This window comes from Canis lupus, chromosome 4 (assembly GCF_003254725.2).
Source record: "Canis lupus dingo isolate Sandy chromosome 4, ASM325472v2, whole genome shotgun sequence".
In the NCBI taxonomy this organism is placed as follows: domain Eukaryota; kingdom Metazoa; phylum Chordata; class Mammalia; order Carnivora; family Canidae; genus Canis; species Canis lupus.
This window is the reverse complement of record NC_064246.1, coordinates 20,781,295-20,801,191: the sequence shown is the minus strand read 5'-3', so window position 1 is coordinate 20,801,191 and position 19,897 is coordinate 20,781,295. Positions and strand designations below refer to the sequence as shown.

Sequence of the window (19,897 nt, the reverse complement as noted above, 5' to 3'; positions counted from 1 at the left end):
CCTTCTTCTGCTACATGACCCATGCCAACCTCACCTCCTCTATCCAACCTTCCTTCTCTCCCCAAGACAGGGTGGACCCCTCCCTCATCTGGCTTTTAAGGCATGTGTCACCCTGTGTTGTAACTTTTTCCTTTTTAGTACGTTGAGCTTCAGTTCTCAGCCCTACATCCTCAAATGCTGGAGTCTCTTATTCACTTTTGTAAGAACAAGAATATGGTTGTTCGATCAGTGGAATAAGAAGCAGGGCAGAGATGGCTGCTATGAATCCAGACCCAGCCTTGGACCTCAGCTGGGACTAGATAAGGGGACCAGATGCAGGAGAAATCAAAAGTTACTGTACTTTTCTCCCAGCAAGCTGGCTCTCTAAAGCCCCCGCCTCACCACCTTCACATGAAGCAATCCACCCCAAAATGCAATTTTCCAGGCACAGTAAAGTGCCTGCTTGGGGAGTGAGAGGGAAGGTGGGGGGCCATCACAGATAACACAGACAATTCTCTGATTTGGAAGCATATGGGATAGGTCAACAGGAAAGATCTGAAACTTGCCCATGTTCCAGTGCAGAGGACATGGATACCAAGTGCCTGGCATGTCAGATTCTGCACACCAGAAAAGACAAGCGAGGGAATAGACCCTTCCATTCCCTCTCCCAGAACCCCTCCCACAGTCATTAGGCCATATGGCTCCAGGGCAGGAAGGTCCTATGTTTAGCTCTGACACTTAGCATTTTGCTCCCAAGCAAGGGCTAAGAGAGGAGAGCGTAGTGACAAAGGCATCCTTATAAAGCACCTGCCCTATGGGGTGGGCTGGGCCTGGGTAGGAACAACTTAGAAGTAAAAGCTCTTCCTCCCCTGGGAATCCACCATAAGGCTGCTTGGCTCACTGAAGCCATGATCAGAATTCCCAAATGGAATTGCCACACGCTATCCCTCTTTTACAGAAAAGGTTACAGAAGGAGATGGAAAGAACATTTAGGTTTCTTACCTTAACTTCAGTAAGCGAGGGCTTGATTGGCCTCTCAGATGCTTCACTCTTAAAAAAAGACAGGACAAAATAAGCTGTGACAAAGGCATCTTAGCAACTTGTATTCACAGCGTATTGATGCTTATAACTAATCAATCTTGTTTAAAAAGCAACAGTAACTACAAGTAACCCTGAAATCACTGGCTACATTCTGACATGATTAATGAGTCTCTGGATGAAATGCAGCAGAGCTCAGAAATGTCTTATTCATGAATTTATTCACATCAACATTGATTAGGTGCTTACCAAGGTACAGGTACTGTGCTAGGAAGTGAGGGTTCAAAGACGACAAACAGCAGTGGCTCTCCCTACAGGGAGTCCACAGCCCACCAGAGTAGACAGATGTGCCAATCAATCATGACTTTCATGACTGAGCCACTAGAGAGGCATGTAGGGAGACTGTGGAAACACAGGGCTCTGTCCTTGCTGAGCCACTGGCCACACTGTGTCCCGAAGATTGCAGGATGCAATACTTCCCAGATGAACATGGAGGGAACATGGTTGTCAAGTAGCAACCAGCTGGATGGGCTAGCATCCTGCCTTCCCATAACCCTCTTATAACTTTACATGCCTCATAGATTTTGGAAGTTGCTGCCAGTCACGAGAGAGGCCCATATAGATCTCTTCATGATGGCAGCTGGAGGGAGAAGGAAGGTTTAATACATTGCACAAAAGAGCCAAAATGGTTCTCCTTCTTGTAAGCATACTCTTTGGTGTCTCCTCCCACAGGGACTCTGGGTTTGACTGTGTGACTTGCTTTAGCCAGTAGGACAATAACAACAGGATACAAGCAGACCCTTCAAAAATGCTAGTGCTGGGGCCTGCCATCTCTTGCTGCTCTTGGGACTCTTACAACCACTTCTTGGTGGGTGAGGAGGGAGGGAACCAGGAGTGATAAAACACAAGAGGCAATCCCACTTTATAAGGAAAGAGACTGAGGTTTCTAGAAGGTTGGATAGTGGCCCACAGACATGTAGCCAGTCTGTATAAGAATCAGGGGTAACCCATGGATCCTTCCTGAAGGGCAGAGATCATCTTTTCAGCACTTCTTGTCCTGCCTCACACAGGGTAGGTGCTTAATAAATGTTTGTTGTTCGTGAAGTGAGAAACCATGCCCTCTTCTGAGTAGGCTGCTCTTCAAAGAAGCTCTACAGAAATCATGGCCCTAGGGAAGCAAGAAAAGGTATCCCAAAGACAACCCAAGTGACCAGGACAATCTCAGCAAGTTTTTCATGTGGACAAAAACCAAAGTCTAGGCTTTATGCTGATATCCCATGAAAGCAAGCTTGCTGCTGAAAGGCACTCTAATGAAGCCTTACAGATATTTATAGGCCTTCAGGAGAGTTAAGAGTAAGGAAACAATAAAAAAAATACTGTCTGTAGCTTGGAACAGCCTAAGGAGCCAAGGAGAAAGTAACTGAATGGACCACATGATTTTGGGTCCATTAGACTAAGAGTGGGAATCCAATATCCAGAGCACACCATTTCTAAGTTTGGAACATCTCAAAATATGAATGTCCTTATGTAATTACAGGTGGAGTCACATGCCTCACCCCCAGCCCTGAGTTTGTCCTGGAGGTAGAAAGAGCACATAGGCTGGGAGTTACAGGGACTTGAGTTCTGTCACTGATAAGTATAAAATTAGGCAAGTAACTTACCTTCCCTATGCCTGGGTTTTCCCATCTGTAAGATGAGAATGACACCTACTTTGTTGGAACTTTGTGAAATTTAAGGAGACTGTGTGAAGTGGCTGGCACAGAGTAGTTGCTCAGTGAATGACACCAGTAAAGATCATAGACTCACGGAGACATAGGGCAATAACTGTGACTCACCGAGGGCCACTTGAGAGAACAAATCGATTTCCAACTCCTGGGTTTCCTGCTTGTGTCTGAGATCCCAGAGCCCATGTTCCTCTCTCCGGACCCCCAAGGACCACAGAGGACCAGCCCGGAGACCCACAGACTGGCCCTGAACTCCAAGTACCAGTGCCCAAGCCTGCTGACTGCCGCGTGGCGCCTGTGACACTGGCTGCTTTGTGTCACCTCTCCAAAGCTGACCTGGCCTGCGTTACTCTCTCAGTAGCATTCTGCCTGGGGCCTTCCAGGCCAGGTAGGGGCACCGAAGGGGACAGTGGGGACCATGAAAGGTGGCAATGACAGCCCAAACAGACCCCCTGATTTGGAGGAGCTCCTCCTTTCCCAGAGCAGGCAAAACTTTTTTTTCACCCCAAGTGTGGAATAAAGGAGAAGGAACAGGCATTGGGGCCCGGGACCCAAGGAGTTTTCAGGTGTGTGTATTTAGTGGCCTCCTGTTCACTCTAACCCAGGGAGGTGTCTTGGATTACAGAGATGAGACTAAGACTGAGAGCCTGAGCTGTCACGGGGGTGTCAGAAGTGGGGTGCAATTCAGTTCTTTCAAAGCCCCGTGAGGTAGGAAGGATATTTCTGGGCTGGACCATAGGGATCCCCTCAGAGGTAATGAAGGGGGCTTTTCGAGCCAGGCCTGTAGGACTGGGGACCATTGCCCACCCACCTCACATGGAGAGGAAAGCAACTCCTTGGCCTTGTGTTCCCTCCTCCCCACTCCTCCCCACTACCTGGGAACGAATTTCCCCCACCCACAGACTGAGCTGGAAGTCTTCATGAGGCAGGCAGGCCAGGTGACAGGAGGGGTTGACAGGCTGCTCTGAGAGAATCCTCTCCCTGGTGCACACCTCAAGTCCCAGCCCCGGGTTTGTCACTGGGCTTAATCCCGACTGTACCTCATTTCCCCAAACTGTTAAAGGGGATCCTGTGTAGTCCTTGCTATGGTGTAACCATCTGCAGATTAGGTTACTAAAAATGAACCAGCTACTCAGAAGAACATAATTTGTCCCATAAACATTTTCCAGGGTTTGTTCCAACACCCAGGGGAGAAGTAAAGCTCTCTGTGAGAGGCAAGAATGGGCTTCTGCTTTTACACGGCCATATACAATCTGGCCAGGGAAGACTTCACCTAGAAAAAGCCACATTCCTGTGTTCAACACATGTTCATGACTTTGTAGCAAAAGGACCTAAGAAGTGATTAATCCACTTAGGGGTGACACAAATGACCCTCTGGGTTCTCCTTGCCAGGACCTATCTGACCCCGGGGGTAAAATTAAACTGCAAAGAGAGCTAGAGGACGGATCTGTGGGCCTCCTGCCTCACCCCACAACACGTGTCTGCCGAGCTCTGGGTCTCCCTCCGAGACAACGGACCCCAAGTAATCTCCCACGGGAGAAGGGTGGGCAGGCAGTGGTGCCTGTGACCACGTGAAGTCAGAAAAGAGCAAGGGGAGGACTTACGCATCCTTGTTGGCAAGTCTGCCCCATGGTTGGGAGGACGCCCGCTGTGCCTGGGTTCTTTCTTCTCTTCTGCTTTCAGCAGTCGGGGCTGGGAGGCCTGGAGAAAAGCAAAGCCCAAAGGAGGAAGAGTGAGGGGCTCATCAACCTCATTCCTCTCCTTTACAAGTCGGGAAGCTGAACACCCCAATACTGAAGACCGGGTTAGCAAACAGGCCTCTGTTTCTAGAAGGATCTGTAATCCCAAGTAAAATGTCTAAGGTTTCTGGCAGGATATTATTCTAGAAGGAATCTCCTGGAACCCAGTCTGCAGGTGGTGCCTCGTCAACCAACTACAGCCTCCTCTGCTTACAAAGAGGTCCAAAAATAGGGTCTTGCTTCAAGGAGGAAATCCAACAGAAATGGAAATTAGCCAAGATAGCCTCAAAAAGTCCAAAATTTGGAAGTGTGACCTTCACCAGAGTCATTCTTTTCGCCTAATTTAACCAGGGTAGGGTGTAGCTCTGGGTAAAAATTACTTCTCTAATTATAAAAGCAATGCGCACACCTCACAAAAAAAAAGTCATGAAATACAGGCAAGTAGTTTAAAAATTGAAATGATCTTTACTCATTACAGAAATAAGTTCTAGGGCAGCGCCGGTGGCGCAGCGGTTTGGCACTGCCTGCAGCCTGGGGTGTGATCCTGGAGACCCAGGATTGAGTCCCACGTTGGGCCTCCTGCGTGGAGCCTGCTTCTCCCTCTGCCTGTGTCTCTGCCTCTCTCTCTCTGTCTATGAATAAATAAAATCTTTAAAAAAGAAAGAAAGAAAGAAGTTCTATTAACATTTTGGTCTAGGGGATCCCTGGGTGGCGCAGCGGTTTGGCGCCTGCCTTTGGCCCAGGGCGTGATCCTGGAGACCCGGGATCGAGTCCCACGTTGGGCTCCCGGTGCCTGGAGCCTGCTTCTCCCTCTGCCTGTGTCTCTGCCTCTCTCTCTCTCTCTCTGTATGACTATCATAAATAACTAATAAAAAAAAATTAAAAAAAACATTTTGGTCTATATCCTCCCTTATATTTTTCTCCAGATAACTACACACCAGTAACACCACCAAAATGGAACCATGCTCTTATACTTTTTTTTTTTTTAAGATTTATTTATTTATTCATGAGAGACACACAGAGAGAGAGAATCAGAGACACAAGCAGAAAGAGAAGCAGGCTCCCCGCAGGGAGCTAGATATGGGGACTTGCTCCGGATCCCAGGATCATGCCCTGAGCCAAAGGTAGACCCTCAACCGCTAAGCCACCCAGGCGTTCCACTCATGTTCTTTTTAAATCTACTTTTTTCATGGAATAATACACTATGAAAATCTTTTCATGTCAATTAATAAAGATCTTTTTTTTTTTTTTTTTACTGGTTACACTGGGTAGAGATCTTATAGTTCGTATTCCGAAAGGCTTACTGAAGAATGATAATTCAATAAGTGTCAGATGTCCTACGTCAACATTCATAGCAATTTTATTCAGTCTCTACCATATACTGAGCAGCTTAGAAATATTAATGTGATTTGCCTACCAATTAGTGTGCTGCAGCAAATGCAAAAACTTCCTTACTATTTAAGGTCTTTTCAGTTCAAAGAGGGTAAGCCAAGAGTCCAGGCTTCTAAACATTGACGTAACACTGGGCCCCCAGCCACTGGATCCCAGTGGCTCAGTGTTGATGAATTCTGCTAGAGCTGGTGTTGGTGGGATATCTGGTGCCCCCAACATCCCAAACACTCTGTGGCCCAGCTCAGAAGCATAAACAAAATTTGTGGGGGTTTCTTTGTTATTTGTTTATATAAACAAAATTCTATTAATTTATTTTTTTTAAGATTTTATTTATTTATTTGACACAGCACGGAGCACAAGCAGAGGGGAGCAGCAGAGAGAGAGGGAGAAGTAGGCTCCCCACACCCACTGAGCAGGGAGCCCAACATGGGGCTCCATCCCAGAACCCTGAGATTATGAACTGAGCTGAGGGCAGGTGCTTAACCGATTGAGCCACCCAGGTGCACCCAAAATTTAATTTAAAGCTCATACTTCATTCCTTCATCCTGAATATTTCTCAGGGTGAAAAGACACACACAGAACTTGGCTGTCATATGTTCTTCAGTGAACTTGGAAATATCTGTACTTGTCTTATATTTACTTACTTTTAGCCCCCCTCTCCTACTGGAGGATAAACTCCCAGGATACAGGGACTTTGTATGTCCCCCCGTGTTGACACACAGTAAGTGTGAAACCAGCGTTGAGGTCAGGCTGCTTGGTTTGAAGCCCTACACAGACATGTAATAGCTTTGACTCTGGAAGAGTTACTTAAACTACCTGAGCCTCAATTTGCTTGTAAAATGGGGACATTAACAGTAATAACAGAGCTGCATGGGAATGTGAGATCTGTGCATGTAAATAGAGCACTTAGAATCCTGCTTTACAACTAGCAAATATTCAATATATATGTTATTATTGTTGATTGATAAGCAATTTACACAAATTCACAACAGTTGTGAAAGCAAAAAGGAGCCATAAATGGCTTATAATTGAGACATAGCCTATTTAGGGGGTTGGTTTAAAGCAGTGAGTCCAGGGGCACCTGGGTGGCTCAGTCAGTTAAGCACCTGCCTTCGGCTCAGGTTATGATCTCAGGGTCCCGGGATGGAGTGCTACAGTGGGGCTCCCTGCTCAGTGGGGAGTCTGCTTCTCCCTCTCCTCCCTGCTCATGCTCTCTTGCTATCTCTGTCTCTCTCTCAAAACAAATAAATAAAATCTTTAAAAAAAAGAAGAAAGCAGTGAGTCCAGAGGGACAGTACAAGACAATTTGTTGGGGTGACATAAGACAGTATCAGAACTTTTATTTATGATAATATTTTTATAATTGATATAATTCATATATCAAAATATTCACCTTTTAGACTATATGTAATTCAATGTCTTTTTAAGGATATTCACAAGGTTATACAATTATCACTACTATCAAATTCCAGAACATGTCCATCACCCCAAAAAGAAACTCTGTCCCCATCAGTAGCCACTTCCCACTCCCTCCTCCCCCCATGGCCCGGCAACAGCTAATCTACTTTCTTTCTGTGTGGATTTGTCTATTCTGGACATTTCATGTATGTGGAATCACCAATGTATAAATCCAAAAATAATGAAGATACATGTGTGGGGGAATGTGTCTGCAGAAATATTTTACTGATAGAGTGCAGGACCGAAAAGGTTTGGAGAACCTGGCCGAGATTGTAAAGCCTTCTTGGTTTTGTCCACAGCTCTTCTGACCTGACAAGAGGTCATAGACTTCAACAACTTGTGCTAATTAAAACACAATACCTAATACAGGCCAAAGCAGAATGTGACCTGAAGATAATATACACTTTGCTTTATAATTTATGATTTGTGTTTATAAAAGATATTCCCTGGAACCCCTGGGTGACTCAGTCAGTTAAGCATCTGTCTTCGGCTCAGGTCACGATCCTGAGGTCCTGGGATGGAACCCCACATCGGGCTTCCTGCTAAGCGAGGAGTCTGCTTCTCCTTCTCCGTCTTCCCTTCCAGCTCACTTGTACTCTCTCTCTCGCTCTGCTCTCTCTCTCAAATAAACAAAATCTTTTTAAAAATCAATAAAAAATTTAAAAGATGTTTCTCTAATTATGCTTATAATAGGCTAACAGGTAAAATAGTAATGTAGCCTGGGACCTGGGTTCTCATCCTTACTCTGCCACTTACTGAATTTCTCTGAGCTTGTTTCCTTGTCTGTAAAATGAGGAAGGTAATAGGTGAGAATCAATAACTTTTTTTCCTTTTGCATTAGAATTTGGCCTTAGGTTAATGCTCTAGTTCCACTCTCCCAGTTACCTGTCACCAGCTAGCTCCCCAGGTCTGACCTTTGTAGTTTACCTGCTTGTACTCACCAACATTTTTCCTTAAAGCTCTTCTTTCCATCTTATCTTTTAACTCAGGAAAAGACCCTTCATGCAGAGCATCCCCACTGGAAACTGAAACTACCCTTCAAGCAATAATGAGCGCCCTGAAAGAAAGCTCAGTCCACTTGGGACTCACACCTACATGGATGGGTCATGGGGCAACCTGTGCGCTGACCAACAGTCAACCCTACCTCATTGTTTTTGTTTTTTTTTAAGATTTTATTTACTTATTTGATGGAGAAAGAGAGCACAAGTGGGGGGAGCAGCAGAGAAACAGGAAGAAGCAGACTCCCCACTGAGCAGGGAGCCCAATGTGGAACTTAGTCCCAGGACCCCAAGATCATGACCCGAGCTGAAGACAGATGCTTCACTGACTGAGCCACCTAGGCACGCAACTCTACCTCATTGTGATACTAAAATCTCCACCCAAGGAGGAGCACAAGCCTTATTTATGTAACTTACAATGTACGTCTAGGCATGTTTCCTTGAGGTGCATGTGTGACTTTATGCCCACCTCCACATGCAATGACAAGGCTCCCTTTCTAAATATTCATCCTGACCCTGAATTAAAAAAAAAAATCATCCTTGTTCACAGCTTTGGAAATTATTCCCTGTGGTTTCCTTATTTGTTGCAAATAAAGTTTCTTTTGTGTGACAACTCCACCTGGTGTAAGTTCTATCTGTGACTCACCAAGGAGGGAACTCATGTTGGTTCAGTTACAGTTAAGGATAGAATATCAACTATGTTATGAGTAACACTTCTCTTTTTTTTAAAGACATATTTGAGAGATGAGATGCCTGGGTGGCTCAGCGGTTGGTTGAGCATCTACCTTTGGCTCAGGACGTGATCCTGGAGTCCCGGGATCGAGTCCCATATCGGGCACCTTGCATGGAGCCTGCTTCTCCTGTCTCTGCCTCTCTCTGTGTCTCTCATGAATAAGTAAATAAAATCTTAAAAAAAAAAAAGAAATAAAAGATTTATCTGAGACAGAGCACTTGGGTTGAGGGGTGTGCAGAGGGAGAGGGAGAGAGAATCCTCAAGCAGTTTTCCTGCTGAGCATGGAGCCCAATGTGGGGCTCAATCCCAGGACCCTGAGATCATGACCTAGGCTGAAATCAAGAGTAGGACTCTCAACTGACTGCACCACCCTGGTGCCTCTGTTACTGAGTAACATTTCTGATGATAAAGAAAATGATCCCTCATTGATAGGTTGTTCCTGGGTTGGAAAAATTATAAATACTAGATGGGATGGCATAGCTCTAGGTTTCCCCCAGTGAGATGACTCTTGTTTCATCCCCTACAGAGACCCCGGAAAATGTCCCTATGGAGTCATAACAAGAGAATTTGGCTCCTGCTGGGCAGAAGGCTTTTTAAGCCAGGAGGAATCCTGCACCTACCTAGTGAGAGCTTGTCTTCTCTCATCTGTGGACTTCTGCACAGACTCCCTCAGAAAAGAAACAGTTGGCATTGTCCTGCCAGCAAGCTGTGGTTCCTGTCTTATAGCCCCACAGGCAGAATGGGGCCAAGTGTGGCCCATGGCAGTCTTTGAATCTGAAGGTTTAGTATAGTCTAGAACACTCCTGGTGGGGGATCAGAATAAGTCATGCAGAGAGCCTGACTTATAGTAGGTACCTAAGCGGTAACTGTAAGTACTAAATAAATGGTTATTATTATGAATATTGGTGTTTCATTTTATCTACATTCACCAACTCACGGTGGACAAGAGATTATTCTAAGCCTGAGAAGCCCAGGAAGGGTATCAGGCTGCCAGATACAGTCCCATTATGAAACATAAGAAAACACCTCTCTGTAATTCTGAGAGAAGAAAATATACAAATGTCTGATCAACAAGTATTTATTTAGCACCAACTGCATGCCAATCTCAGTGCTAGAGGTTAGGAGCACTAGAGTAGAAAAGATAGACACGGTCCCTGCCTTGCAGAGCATATAACAAAGAGAAATTACAGTGCATTGTGATGGTGGGAGAAGAATGGGGAAGTTTATTTTGAACTACACATATCTGGGAACCCAAGAAGACTTCTCAGAGTAGGAAACCAGCCTTTAGCCACAGTACAGAATCCTAGGTTGGATAAAGATTGGAATGCTGGTGCTCATCTTCTTCCCCTGTACACATGGTAGATTGTTGCAACCATGGGCATGCCTTTCTCTATCCATGGCCCTGGGTAGTTCTCATTGACAAAGACCTGGCCTTGGCCAATGACTTGCTTTGGCAAGCTGGACAATGCAGCTTGTGGTCTCTGTCTCCATTTCTGGCACACAGCTCCTAAAATCCTTGTAATTTCTCAAGTTTTAAGAGCAATGAGAGAATCCTGTATTATAATCATTGGTCTTTTGTCCCCAAATAGCTCCAGTTCCTGAAATAGTTCCAGTGATAAAGGTGAGAGGAGTGTCTTGATACTCATAACAAGTTCCTTTCAATGAAGCTGAGTTTATGTTAATGAGGATGGTTGCCTGGGGAACCAACCTTATACTTTAAAGGTGGGAACTTTCAGCTTGCCCCTCTGCAAGGCAGGGGCAGGGCCTGGAGGACACATTAGTCACCAAAGAGCAATGATTAAATCACTCTTGACTGTATTGGAGCCTTCATGAAAAACTTGAAAGGACAGGGTTCATAGAGCTTCCAGGTTGGGGAACACATAGAGATTCTGGGAGAGTGACTGCCCTGGGAGGGCAGCTCTGCACCCCTTCCCACATACCCTCCCATATGCGTCTTTTCCATCTGGCTATTCCTGAGTTATATCCTTTTATGATAAATAAGTAATCTAGCAAGTCAATGTTTCCCTGAACTCTGAGCTGCTCTAGCCAAGTAAGCAAACCTGAGGACAGAGAATTGAGATTCTATAGCTGATCGGTCAGAAGCCCAGGTGACAACCTGACCTTGTGATTGGCATCAAAGAGAGGGGAGAGGGTATCCTTTGGGACCAAGTGTCAGACCATAGTCTGACACTGTCTCTATAACCAGGGCACAGGGTTATAAGAGCACCTGGCTCCAGAGTCCCAAACAGATCAGGGCTGGCCACTCACCACTGACATAATCCAAAGGCAGAGGAATGAGTGGTGGTGAAACAAGAAAGGAATTTATTTCAGTGAGGAAATCATCTGAAAGACAGCGGACTAATTAATGTCTCAAAGACTGTGTCTCCAAAGGGAGACAAAAGTACCTGGAGGTTTATATAAAGAAAATGTGGGACGAAGGTCAGGGGGTACATGCAGGTGGGCAGCAACAGTCAGGTCATTCATGGTCTCTGGGTCAGTCCCAGAGGGCCTTGCTGGCTCAGGGCAGTCCCTATTTCTTGACGGGGTAGTTTTGGTTCCCATCACGGGATGCTTTGCTCACTCAGTCTTTTGTCTGAGTTAAGAGATAAGCTGGGAAGAAGAACTTAATCAGTTAGAAAATTAGTTAGAAATCAGTTAGAAAAAAAAAAAGAAAGAAAAGAAATCAGTTAGAATTAGACTGAGGTCAAAATGGAGGTGGTTGCAGTCCTCTTTCATCTTAAGTAGAATTGAGTTTGATCATAAGACATTCTGCAATTCTGGTGTTGCAGAATTGTTTGGTGTGGGAAGAAACCCCACACATTGGTAACCCCCCATACATGGTTGAGTCTGAGAAGTGAGAAGGAGACATACAAGTGGAGTGTTTCTTCCTTTACAACCACCCAGCTGAGCTCAACCAAATTGCTGAAATAGAGAATCATGAGTTTATTTTTTCAAGTCACTAAGTTTGTGGGTGTTTTTTTATGTCGTAGCAGGTACCTGAGGCCCAGGGAGCTGGTGCCTGCCCATCAGGAGCAGGTTGAGGTAGAAGAGCCCTGAACTAGGAGCCAGGGAACCGTCTCTGGTTCGGGTCTACCTCCTGTTCCCCAAATGGTTTCAGGGAGGCTGCTTAACCTTTCCAACCCTCAGTGTGTAACCCAATTACAACTGCTCTACTGTCCACCTCACTGGATTGTGGTGAGGATCACATACAGCTATGAGGATCCCTCAAGGGAGCCATTAGCATGGCCTGGATGGAAGCTGGAAGAAACCTTGTTGCTCAATAACCATTAATGATGCCACAAGAAGAAAGAGTTGCATTCACAGAGGACTAGCTGCACTACAATTCATATACATTTTCTCATTTGATCCTGTCACAGCATTACAAGGGGGATAATAAGATTCTAATTTAGGGATGAGGATGCTGACACTCAGGGGTGCTGGAATTTTCTCAAAATCACACAGCAGGACCTGGAGAGAGAGCATAGGTACAGATCTTACAGACTCCAGAGCCTTTCTTCCCACTCTGCATGCTGCCTCTCCTTCAGAGCCTGTGTCATGGCATCCACCCCTCCTTATACCTCAGCCTCCTGAATGCTGGAGTGAGGGGAACCATAGGCTTCCCAGACCCAGGCCCTCTGCAACGAGAGCCTGCAGGAGCCAAGCTGCCCCACTAGCATTCAGAGCAGTTTCTCAACAAACTCCACAGGCACTCTTGCCTTCCATTCTGATACCTGGGTAACTTCCTAAATCTAGTTCAAACACTGCTCCGGATCACCAAAGCAACCTTACCGAGAATAAATATTACATCTTCTCTATTGGCATTCATTTCTTACGTTCCCATGAGTCTGTCCCCTTCTTCCATGGCTTCCTATCTGCTGTTACCCAGGAGATGGGAGTGGAAGGGGAAAAGGAGCCCTTGTGACTGGCCCAGGGCACACAGTTTGAAGGTCATTCAGTGCAGCATTGCTTTTTGTAAAGAGACTATTTGATCTAAAGTTCATGTAGAAATTCATGGCATTTCCACTGGCCCACCATGGTTCCATTCTGCATACACAGCCTACTTCGTGCTGTGAGCTGGCATTCCCCTATCGCTCCATTACCCTTGGAACCTGTCACTCTTCTCCCTGGGACTTGCTTGCACAGATCTCTTTAGAACTCCCTCCTCAGATTCCAAAGCATCTATGTAAACCAAGTGTTGCCTTTCCCAAAATAGCTGACACAGGCACCATCATAACACACTTTCAAAGTAGATACTTCATTTCTTGAATCATTGACCTGAAATTAGGGATCCAGATATCCCAGCATTTTAATAACAAAAAAAATCCATAATTCATTTATGTCTCCTAATGGCAGGATTCCTTTTTCGTTTCCATTTAGAGTTTCTTTTTATCATTTTAGCCTTGTTTTCAGACACCATGAACACCTTAATCAATTGACTTTCCATCTTTTTCTTAAACAATTTACTTGGAGGTAACTATAACTAGCAATTTTTGAGTGTTTATTGTTTGGTAGGCCCAGCTACAGATGACTCAAGGCATTAAATCACAAGAATCTCTCTTAAGTAACATTATCCTATTTTATTGAGGTTCAAGAAGATTGAGGAATTTCCCAACCCCATACAGCGGGTCAGTAGCAGAGCCAAACTTTGAAATCAGGCTCGCTCCAGCTCCCCCATGCTCCATCATTCTATTATGCTCTCCCTCAACTGCATGGCATCAATTCAGACACAGAGGCTAGTAGGGAAGGGAAATGAGTACTCAGGAGAGAGAGGCCTTTTACAGTTTATCAAGCTATGATGAACACAGCATTTGCCTTTAAAAAAAAAATCACACTGTAGATGGCATTAGCCCCACTACTTCAAACAAAAAGATGTAACTATAGTAAGTTCTGGTCCAGTTATAAATCACTGTGTAATCTTGGGAAAGTGTCCCTCTCTGGGCCTCATCAGTAAAATAAGTGGGTTTAAACCTTAGGATCTACCCTTTGAGATCATGAGACTTGAGTATTCTTTTATTTGTCTTATCTACGGAGAATAGGAAGCTACATACTGCAAAAGGCCAGGAAGGATCTAGCCCAGGGAAGAGTGAGACCACCGCGGTATGGCCACTTGCCTTGGGATGACTTGAGACACCTCTGCTGCCTCTTCACTTGGTCTCACTCTCATTTTCCCAAAAGGACAACATATGCTGCCTTGCAAACCAACTGTAGATTCCTGGCACAAAGCAGTAGTGGGTGGGTGTTTAGCTCTTTTCTTCCTTGGGAACAATGCTCTGGGTAACAGTTCTTTAGTTGGTTAGTTAGAGTCCTGAGAACGGAAAGAGACAAAAGATGCATTTGTCATATCAAGAGTCACCAAAGGACTGGCAGGGGGAGAACGTGCGCTGGCGTGCTGTGGATAGAAAGGCATGGGCCTTGTTTCCAATGAAGAGGATTGTACGGTGGCCTTGTGGGCAAGGCTTGGGGCACTTGGTACCCTAGACATGAAAAAGGTGCTGTATGGCTATGAAGTTCTTGATCCTACTCATAGGAACCTCATAAAAACCTTGGGTGAGGGGCAGGAATCATGGCAATGGTAAAAAAAAGGATGGTGGGAACAGTGATGAATGCTGGCCCATGTGCACAGAGCCCTCATCATACTTATCAGGTACTGTACATTGACTCTGGAAGTTTCCCCAGAATGCTAGGAAACAGAAACCATTTTCTTGTGCCAAGGGAAGCTGAAGCTTACAGAAACTAAGTCAAATGCTCATAGAAATGGGCAGTGAGGGGGGCACTTGACAGGACGAGCACTGGATGTTATACTATACATTGGCAAATTGAACTCCAATAAAAAAATATACAAAAAAAAAAAAAAGAAATGCAACAGTAATACACATGAAAATGTAGCAGAATGGAGCTTTGGATTCAGGTCTCTCCCTTCCTGAGGCTTTAACTTTTTATCTTTTGGGTGCAGTAGCTGAGGCTTAGAGCAAGCAAAACCAACTCAGGTTTTACAATCTACAGAGAGATGAAATACTCAGACTAGTGGGTAAAGTAGAGAAGACAAATATCTGGTTGGTGCCAGCCAGAGCTGGGGTAGACCTGAGCCAAAATTCCTAGAGAATGTCACCTCCTTTCTTCCTCTTCCCCGCATGAGGCACTTCTTTGGGGACAAAAGCCACTGTTCTTCCACTCTCTTCCATAATCCTGGGGATGACCAACCACGATTCCCCCACCCAGCCACTTTACCTTTTTCCTACTGTTCTTAAACCCTTCCTTCAGAGAGCTTTCCTTATAGTCTCTTAGGGGAGAGAGGTGTTAAGAAATCACGTTAATTACCTAAATTGTGACTTATAACTGGTAACTATCACGAGGAAGTATAGAAAGCCATAACATCTAATCCTGGGGTTCATGGAAGGCTTCCCAGAGAGGTGACTTTGGATCTGGGACACATTGGTCTAGGCCAGGGTTTTCTTTAAAACCCCTGAGGCAAGGACAAATGAGCCTAAATAAAAGAGGAGGAGGAAGTGGTAAAGAAGGAGGGTGTGCTTTATAATTTATTAACTCACCCCCTGCAGACTTGGGCCTTGCTGAGAGTAGGCTGGCCTGGGTCTCTACCCTCTAGGACAGTGGTTCTCAAAGTGCCTAGATGAGTGGCAGCAGCATTTCCTGGGAACTTGTTAAAAATGAACATTCTCAGGCCCTGCCACAGACATATCAGATTGGAAAACTTTGGGGGAGAAGCCAATGATCTGTGCTTAATAAGCCCCCTTGGCCTTTCTGCCACCTGCTCAAGTTGAGAGCCACATTCTCTATGTCGACAGTCAAGTGCATTCACTCATCAAAAGTATAATAGACCCTGGTTCTCTTCCACTCTCTCATGCTCTCCACATGGAAGAGGAATTCACAGATGATATTTTGAGAGAACACCGAACAAGGAATCAGTAGCCATAGAGAGAAATGGGACCAGCTGTCTAATGGGGTTAGAGGTGGATAAAACACAAGGATTTTAGCCATTTAGAGATTAATTTCCCAGGGGGTGAGACTCCAGGAGGTGAAAGCATATTCCCTGAGACCTGGAAAGAACCTAGCATATCATGTCCCACTCCCATCCCCATCCAAGACAATACCTGGTATGCAGGATCTCAGCCTTAAAAGCAGGTTTTTTCCACTGGTGGCTGGCTGTGCCTGACTTCTTTCTGTTGGCCTTAGGGCTCTGGACTCTTGCATAAACCCCTTTCTTCCCTCCCACTACCTCCCAAGGATGCTTATTTGTGGTTCTTAGCAAAGACACAATCACTGACCAACTAAATACAAGAGAAGACCCCAGACTTATAAATGTTCTGATTAAAGCAAGAATAAACATAATAGCAACTTCAAGTACATGTGGCCTTCAGCTGGGCAGGCTGACACAGGATGGCTGTGCAGACTGGCCCACATTCTGAAGAATGTTAAATTAAGGTCACAAGGATCTGATTCCTAACTCTGGTCCGAGCCTCGGATGCTCCCCAACTCACTGACATCCCTCTCATGTGCTTTTGTTTCAGTCTTGCATTCTTGACTTGGACCATATATTTAAACTGCCAATGCTTATGTGTATTTACTACTTCACAGCCATGACCTCTTAGTTTCTGGAGTAAACTGTCCTCAGAACATGCTTCTTGTGTCACTCTGAAGTTCCTCACCACATCCAACCAAGTGCATGTTTATTCACACATTCATTTAACCATTCTGCACATCCAGTCCCAGGCTACTTGTGAATGGATACTACCCAATTTTTTCTCCAAATTGAGAAACCAAAGCTTAGACAAGTTCTACTCCAACAAATATGCTAACAAAAGACCCAACTCAGGGAAAACAAAATTTGGCAGAGTATAAAAAGGCAACTTAAATCTGAAGAAAACTTTCAGATTTCTCTGCCAATAGCCCAGGAAGTCGACAGAGAGATGATTAGCACATTTCAGAGAGAGCCAGACTGAGGCCCAGGAAGAAACACAACACAGGGACCTGCCTCTCAGCCTGGTCATCCCACCACCAGTCAGTACCTCCCAGGGCTGGGAAAGCTCTCAGGGACACCACTATCTGGAAATGACGTCAGCCCTTGAGTGATGATAGGGAACTTATCACCAACCGAAACAAAACCTTGAAAGAAACTTACTATGAAATGGGTCTCTGACACTTCTTGCATAAAGATGGTCTTTGGAGAATCACATCGAGATAAAAGCTCACTCCTCTGGGGCTGGAATCACAGCTTCTCTATGCCCTCTATGATGTCGGACAAAAATGTGGCCACAAGCTCTTAAACCGGCTTTCCGCCAAATGCTGGAGAGAGAGCTCATTTGCCCACCACCCCGTAACAACTGAAGCCAAATCTCCATTTCATTTTTACCACAAAAAAGACTCCATCCTACCACAACAGTCTTTTGAATTCAAGCCTCTTCACAGAGGAAGCAAAAGACTTCCTATCTCAAGCAAAAAATGCCAGCTATGTGCTCCCACAGGGTTCCAGTGCCCTGGAGGCGCAGGGCACCAGGGCTATCACAATAACCTCCCAGCTGATCTACAATTCAATTCTCTTTTGTATAGAACTCAAGACACTGTCCAACAGTTTAGATCCCAAGCTTCAATCCCAGGACAGTCCACCCTGTTCTCTCCGCCAGAAGCAGACTCAGAAATTTAGACAGACTAGGATCTTGGGACCAGACACTGGCCACATACATAATCTTAACTCTCTCAGAGGAGGGATAAATTCTCAATTTGACCCAGTAAGTGCTGCCTTTTGTGTAACAGGCATAGGAGGGAAAGGATGTGAGTGAGTGGTGGGGGCTGGGAGCAGATTTGAACTATGAAGTCCTCAAACAGACAAAACACAGATTAAGCACACATACACTCAAGAAAAATGAGCCAGGCAGCCATAGTGTCAGCAGTAAGTGTTTAATAGTAAGTATTTTAGTTATCAGAAGAAATGCCAGGTGATTCTAAGAAGATGGATTTGACCTGGGATATTGACTAACCTGTCAATTTCCCTGGGAAATGTCAATCTCCTTTCCTCTGGCCTCTCAGGCCTAATCCCACCATCAGATTTATATCTTCACCCAGCCCTCCCCCCATTCCTTCACAGTTGACTATAAAACATACTGTGTTTTTATCAGCAGTAAGGTACCTGGTGGATAATATTTCATTTAGACCTATAAGAAGCTATTAAAAAGGGGAAAAGGTGACATAAATCAAAATGGTTATCCATAATGTATTGTTAAGCCAAAAAAGTTACAGAGTAATGTATAAAATCCCATTTTTATTACCGCTGCTACAAAGAAAAACAACCATATCCACATGTATCAACTAACTATAGGAAATGTCTGATTGAGTAGGTGAAAGATGGTGAAGGTTAGAGAAAAATGATGTAAAATCTTCTCCTGCCTCTCCCTGCATATAACCTGAGACAGTTACTTCCTGCTTCTTTGCTAGGGGCAGGAATATCTCAGATTCCAGCACAGGGGTTCATGGAGTAAAATAGGGGCAGAAGGCCTGCTTGAGCAAAGAGCCAGAAAAGCAAGTGAGGCTTGACCAGCCTCAGGTATTACTCACAGAGCCCCAAGGGCTGGAGATGGTAACCCAGTGAGATATTCCCTCCCAGTACTGCTTCTTCCCCAGAGACTAAAGGTCAACCCCCAAAACCCTAACCAAGGAGAATACTTGGGGCTAACAGAAATGTTTAACTGGGGGCTTGGGGGTCCAGGACCCTACATCCTATGGCTCTTCCTCTCCCATCTCTATGAATTCACTGGGACTAACTCAGATTAGGCTCCAGCCTTAGGCTCTAACCCAGTACACATTCTAAATCAGAGTAGTAGATAACCCTTAGGTGAAGAAGCTCACCAAGCAACTAATTAGATATATGAGGAACAAAACTATCTGAAAAGAACATCAACAAACCAGGTAACATATACCATTTGAAGCAGAAATATTAGAATAGGCATACAAGAATGTAAAATAAAGATGATAGATATACTTAATTATTTAAATAAAATTTAAAAGATGATAGATCTATTTAATGAGATAAAGAAGAATAGCATGAAATAAAATGAAATTATTTTAAAAATCTAGAGGTATTATACATGAAAAACATAATACAGAGTTGAAAAACAATATAATAGGAAATTATATACATATATATATATATATATATATATATATATATATATATATATATATCTGTGTGTGTGCCCTCACATGTGTGGCACCAAAACATAGGCCATGAAAGAAAAACTAACAAATTAAAGTAAACCCCACTAAAATTAAAAACATTTGCTCTTTGGGAGACATTGTTAAGAAAATAAAACGCAAAATGTAATAAATGGATACATCTATTAGAATGGATACAGCTGAAGAATGAATTGCTGAATTGAGAAACTCTCTTAGTAAGTGGTAGGGAAAGAAAAAGAAAATAGAAAAGTTAAACAAATGAAGGATAGAAGTAGAAGTGTCAATATTTTGATAATAGGAGTCACAGAAAAAGAAAAAACAATAGAAAATATTTGGGAAAAAAAAGATACATTTCCTACAATTAAGAAACAAAATGAAGGACTTCAGATTGAAAAGGCCACAGAGTGCTAAACAAAAGGTATAAGGCAGGGAGTACATGCTCAATGGTAAAGATTTGACTGCAAAAGATATAAGGGAAAATCCATCTCACATTACAGGATATCATAGAGAAAATTCTAAAAACTTCTAGAGCGACACAAAAATCACCCAAAAGGAAATAAGAGCTAGTTTGACAGTAGGTTTCTCAACAGTGACAGTGAGATAAAACAATGGGTTTAATGAATTGAAGGAAAGGATTCTTGAATCTAGACT

At 44.2% G+C, this 19,897-nt stretch overlaps 1 protein-coding gene across 3 annotated transcripts in view; it reads right to left on the bottom strand.

The window, feature by feature from the left end:
* HK1 (hexokinase 1) overlaps positions 1-19,897 on the bottom strand; it is a 119,898-nt gene that overhangs the window by 80,947 nt on the left and 19,054 nt on the right. For 2 of the 3 annotated variants that reach the window (XM_025435319.3, XM_025435320.3), the window contains 3 exons: positions 14,173-14,366; positions 4,346-4,442; positions 982-1,029 (listed from right to left, as the gene is read on the bottom strand). In XM_025435319.3, coding sequence (XP_025291104.1) covers positions 982-1,029; positions 4,346-4,372 — 75 coding nt within the window. In that variant the 5' untranslated portion in view covers positions 4,373-4,442; positions 14,173-14,366. The remainder of the gene's footprint in view (positions 1-981; positions 1,030-4,345; positions 4,443-14,172; positions 14,367-19,897) is intronic. The other variant, XM_025435321.3, reaches the window with a different exon arrangement.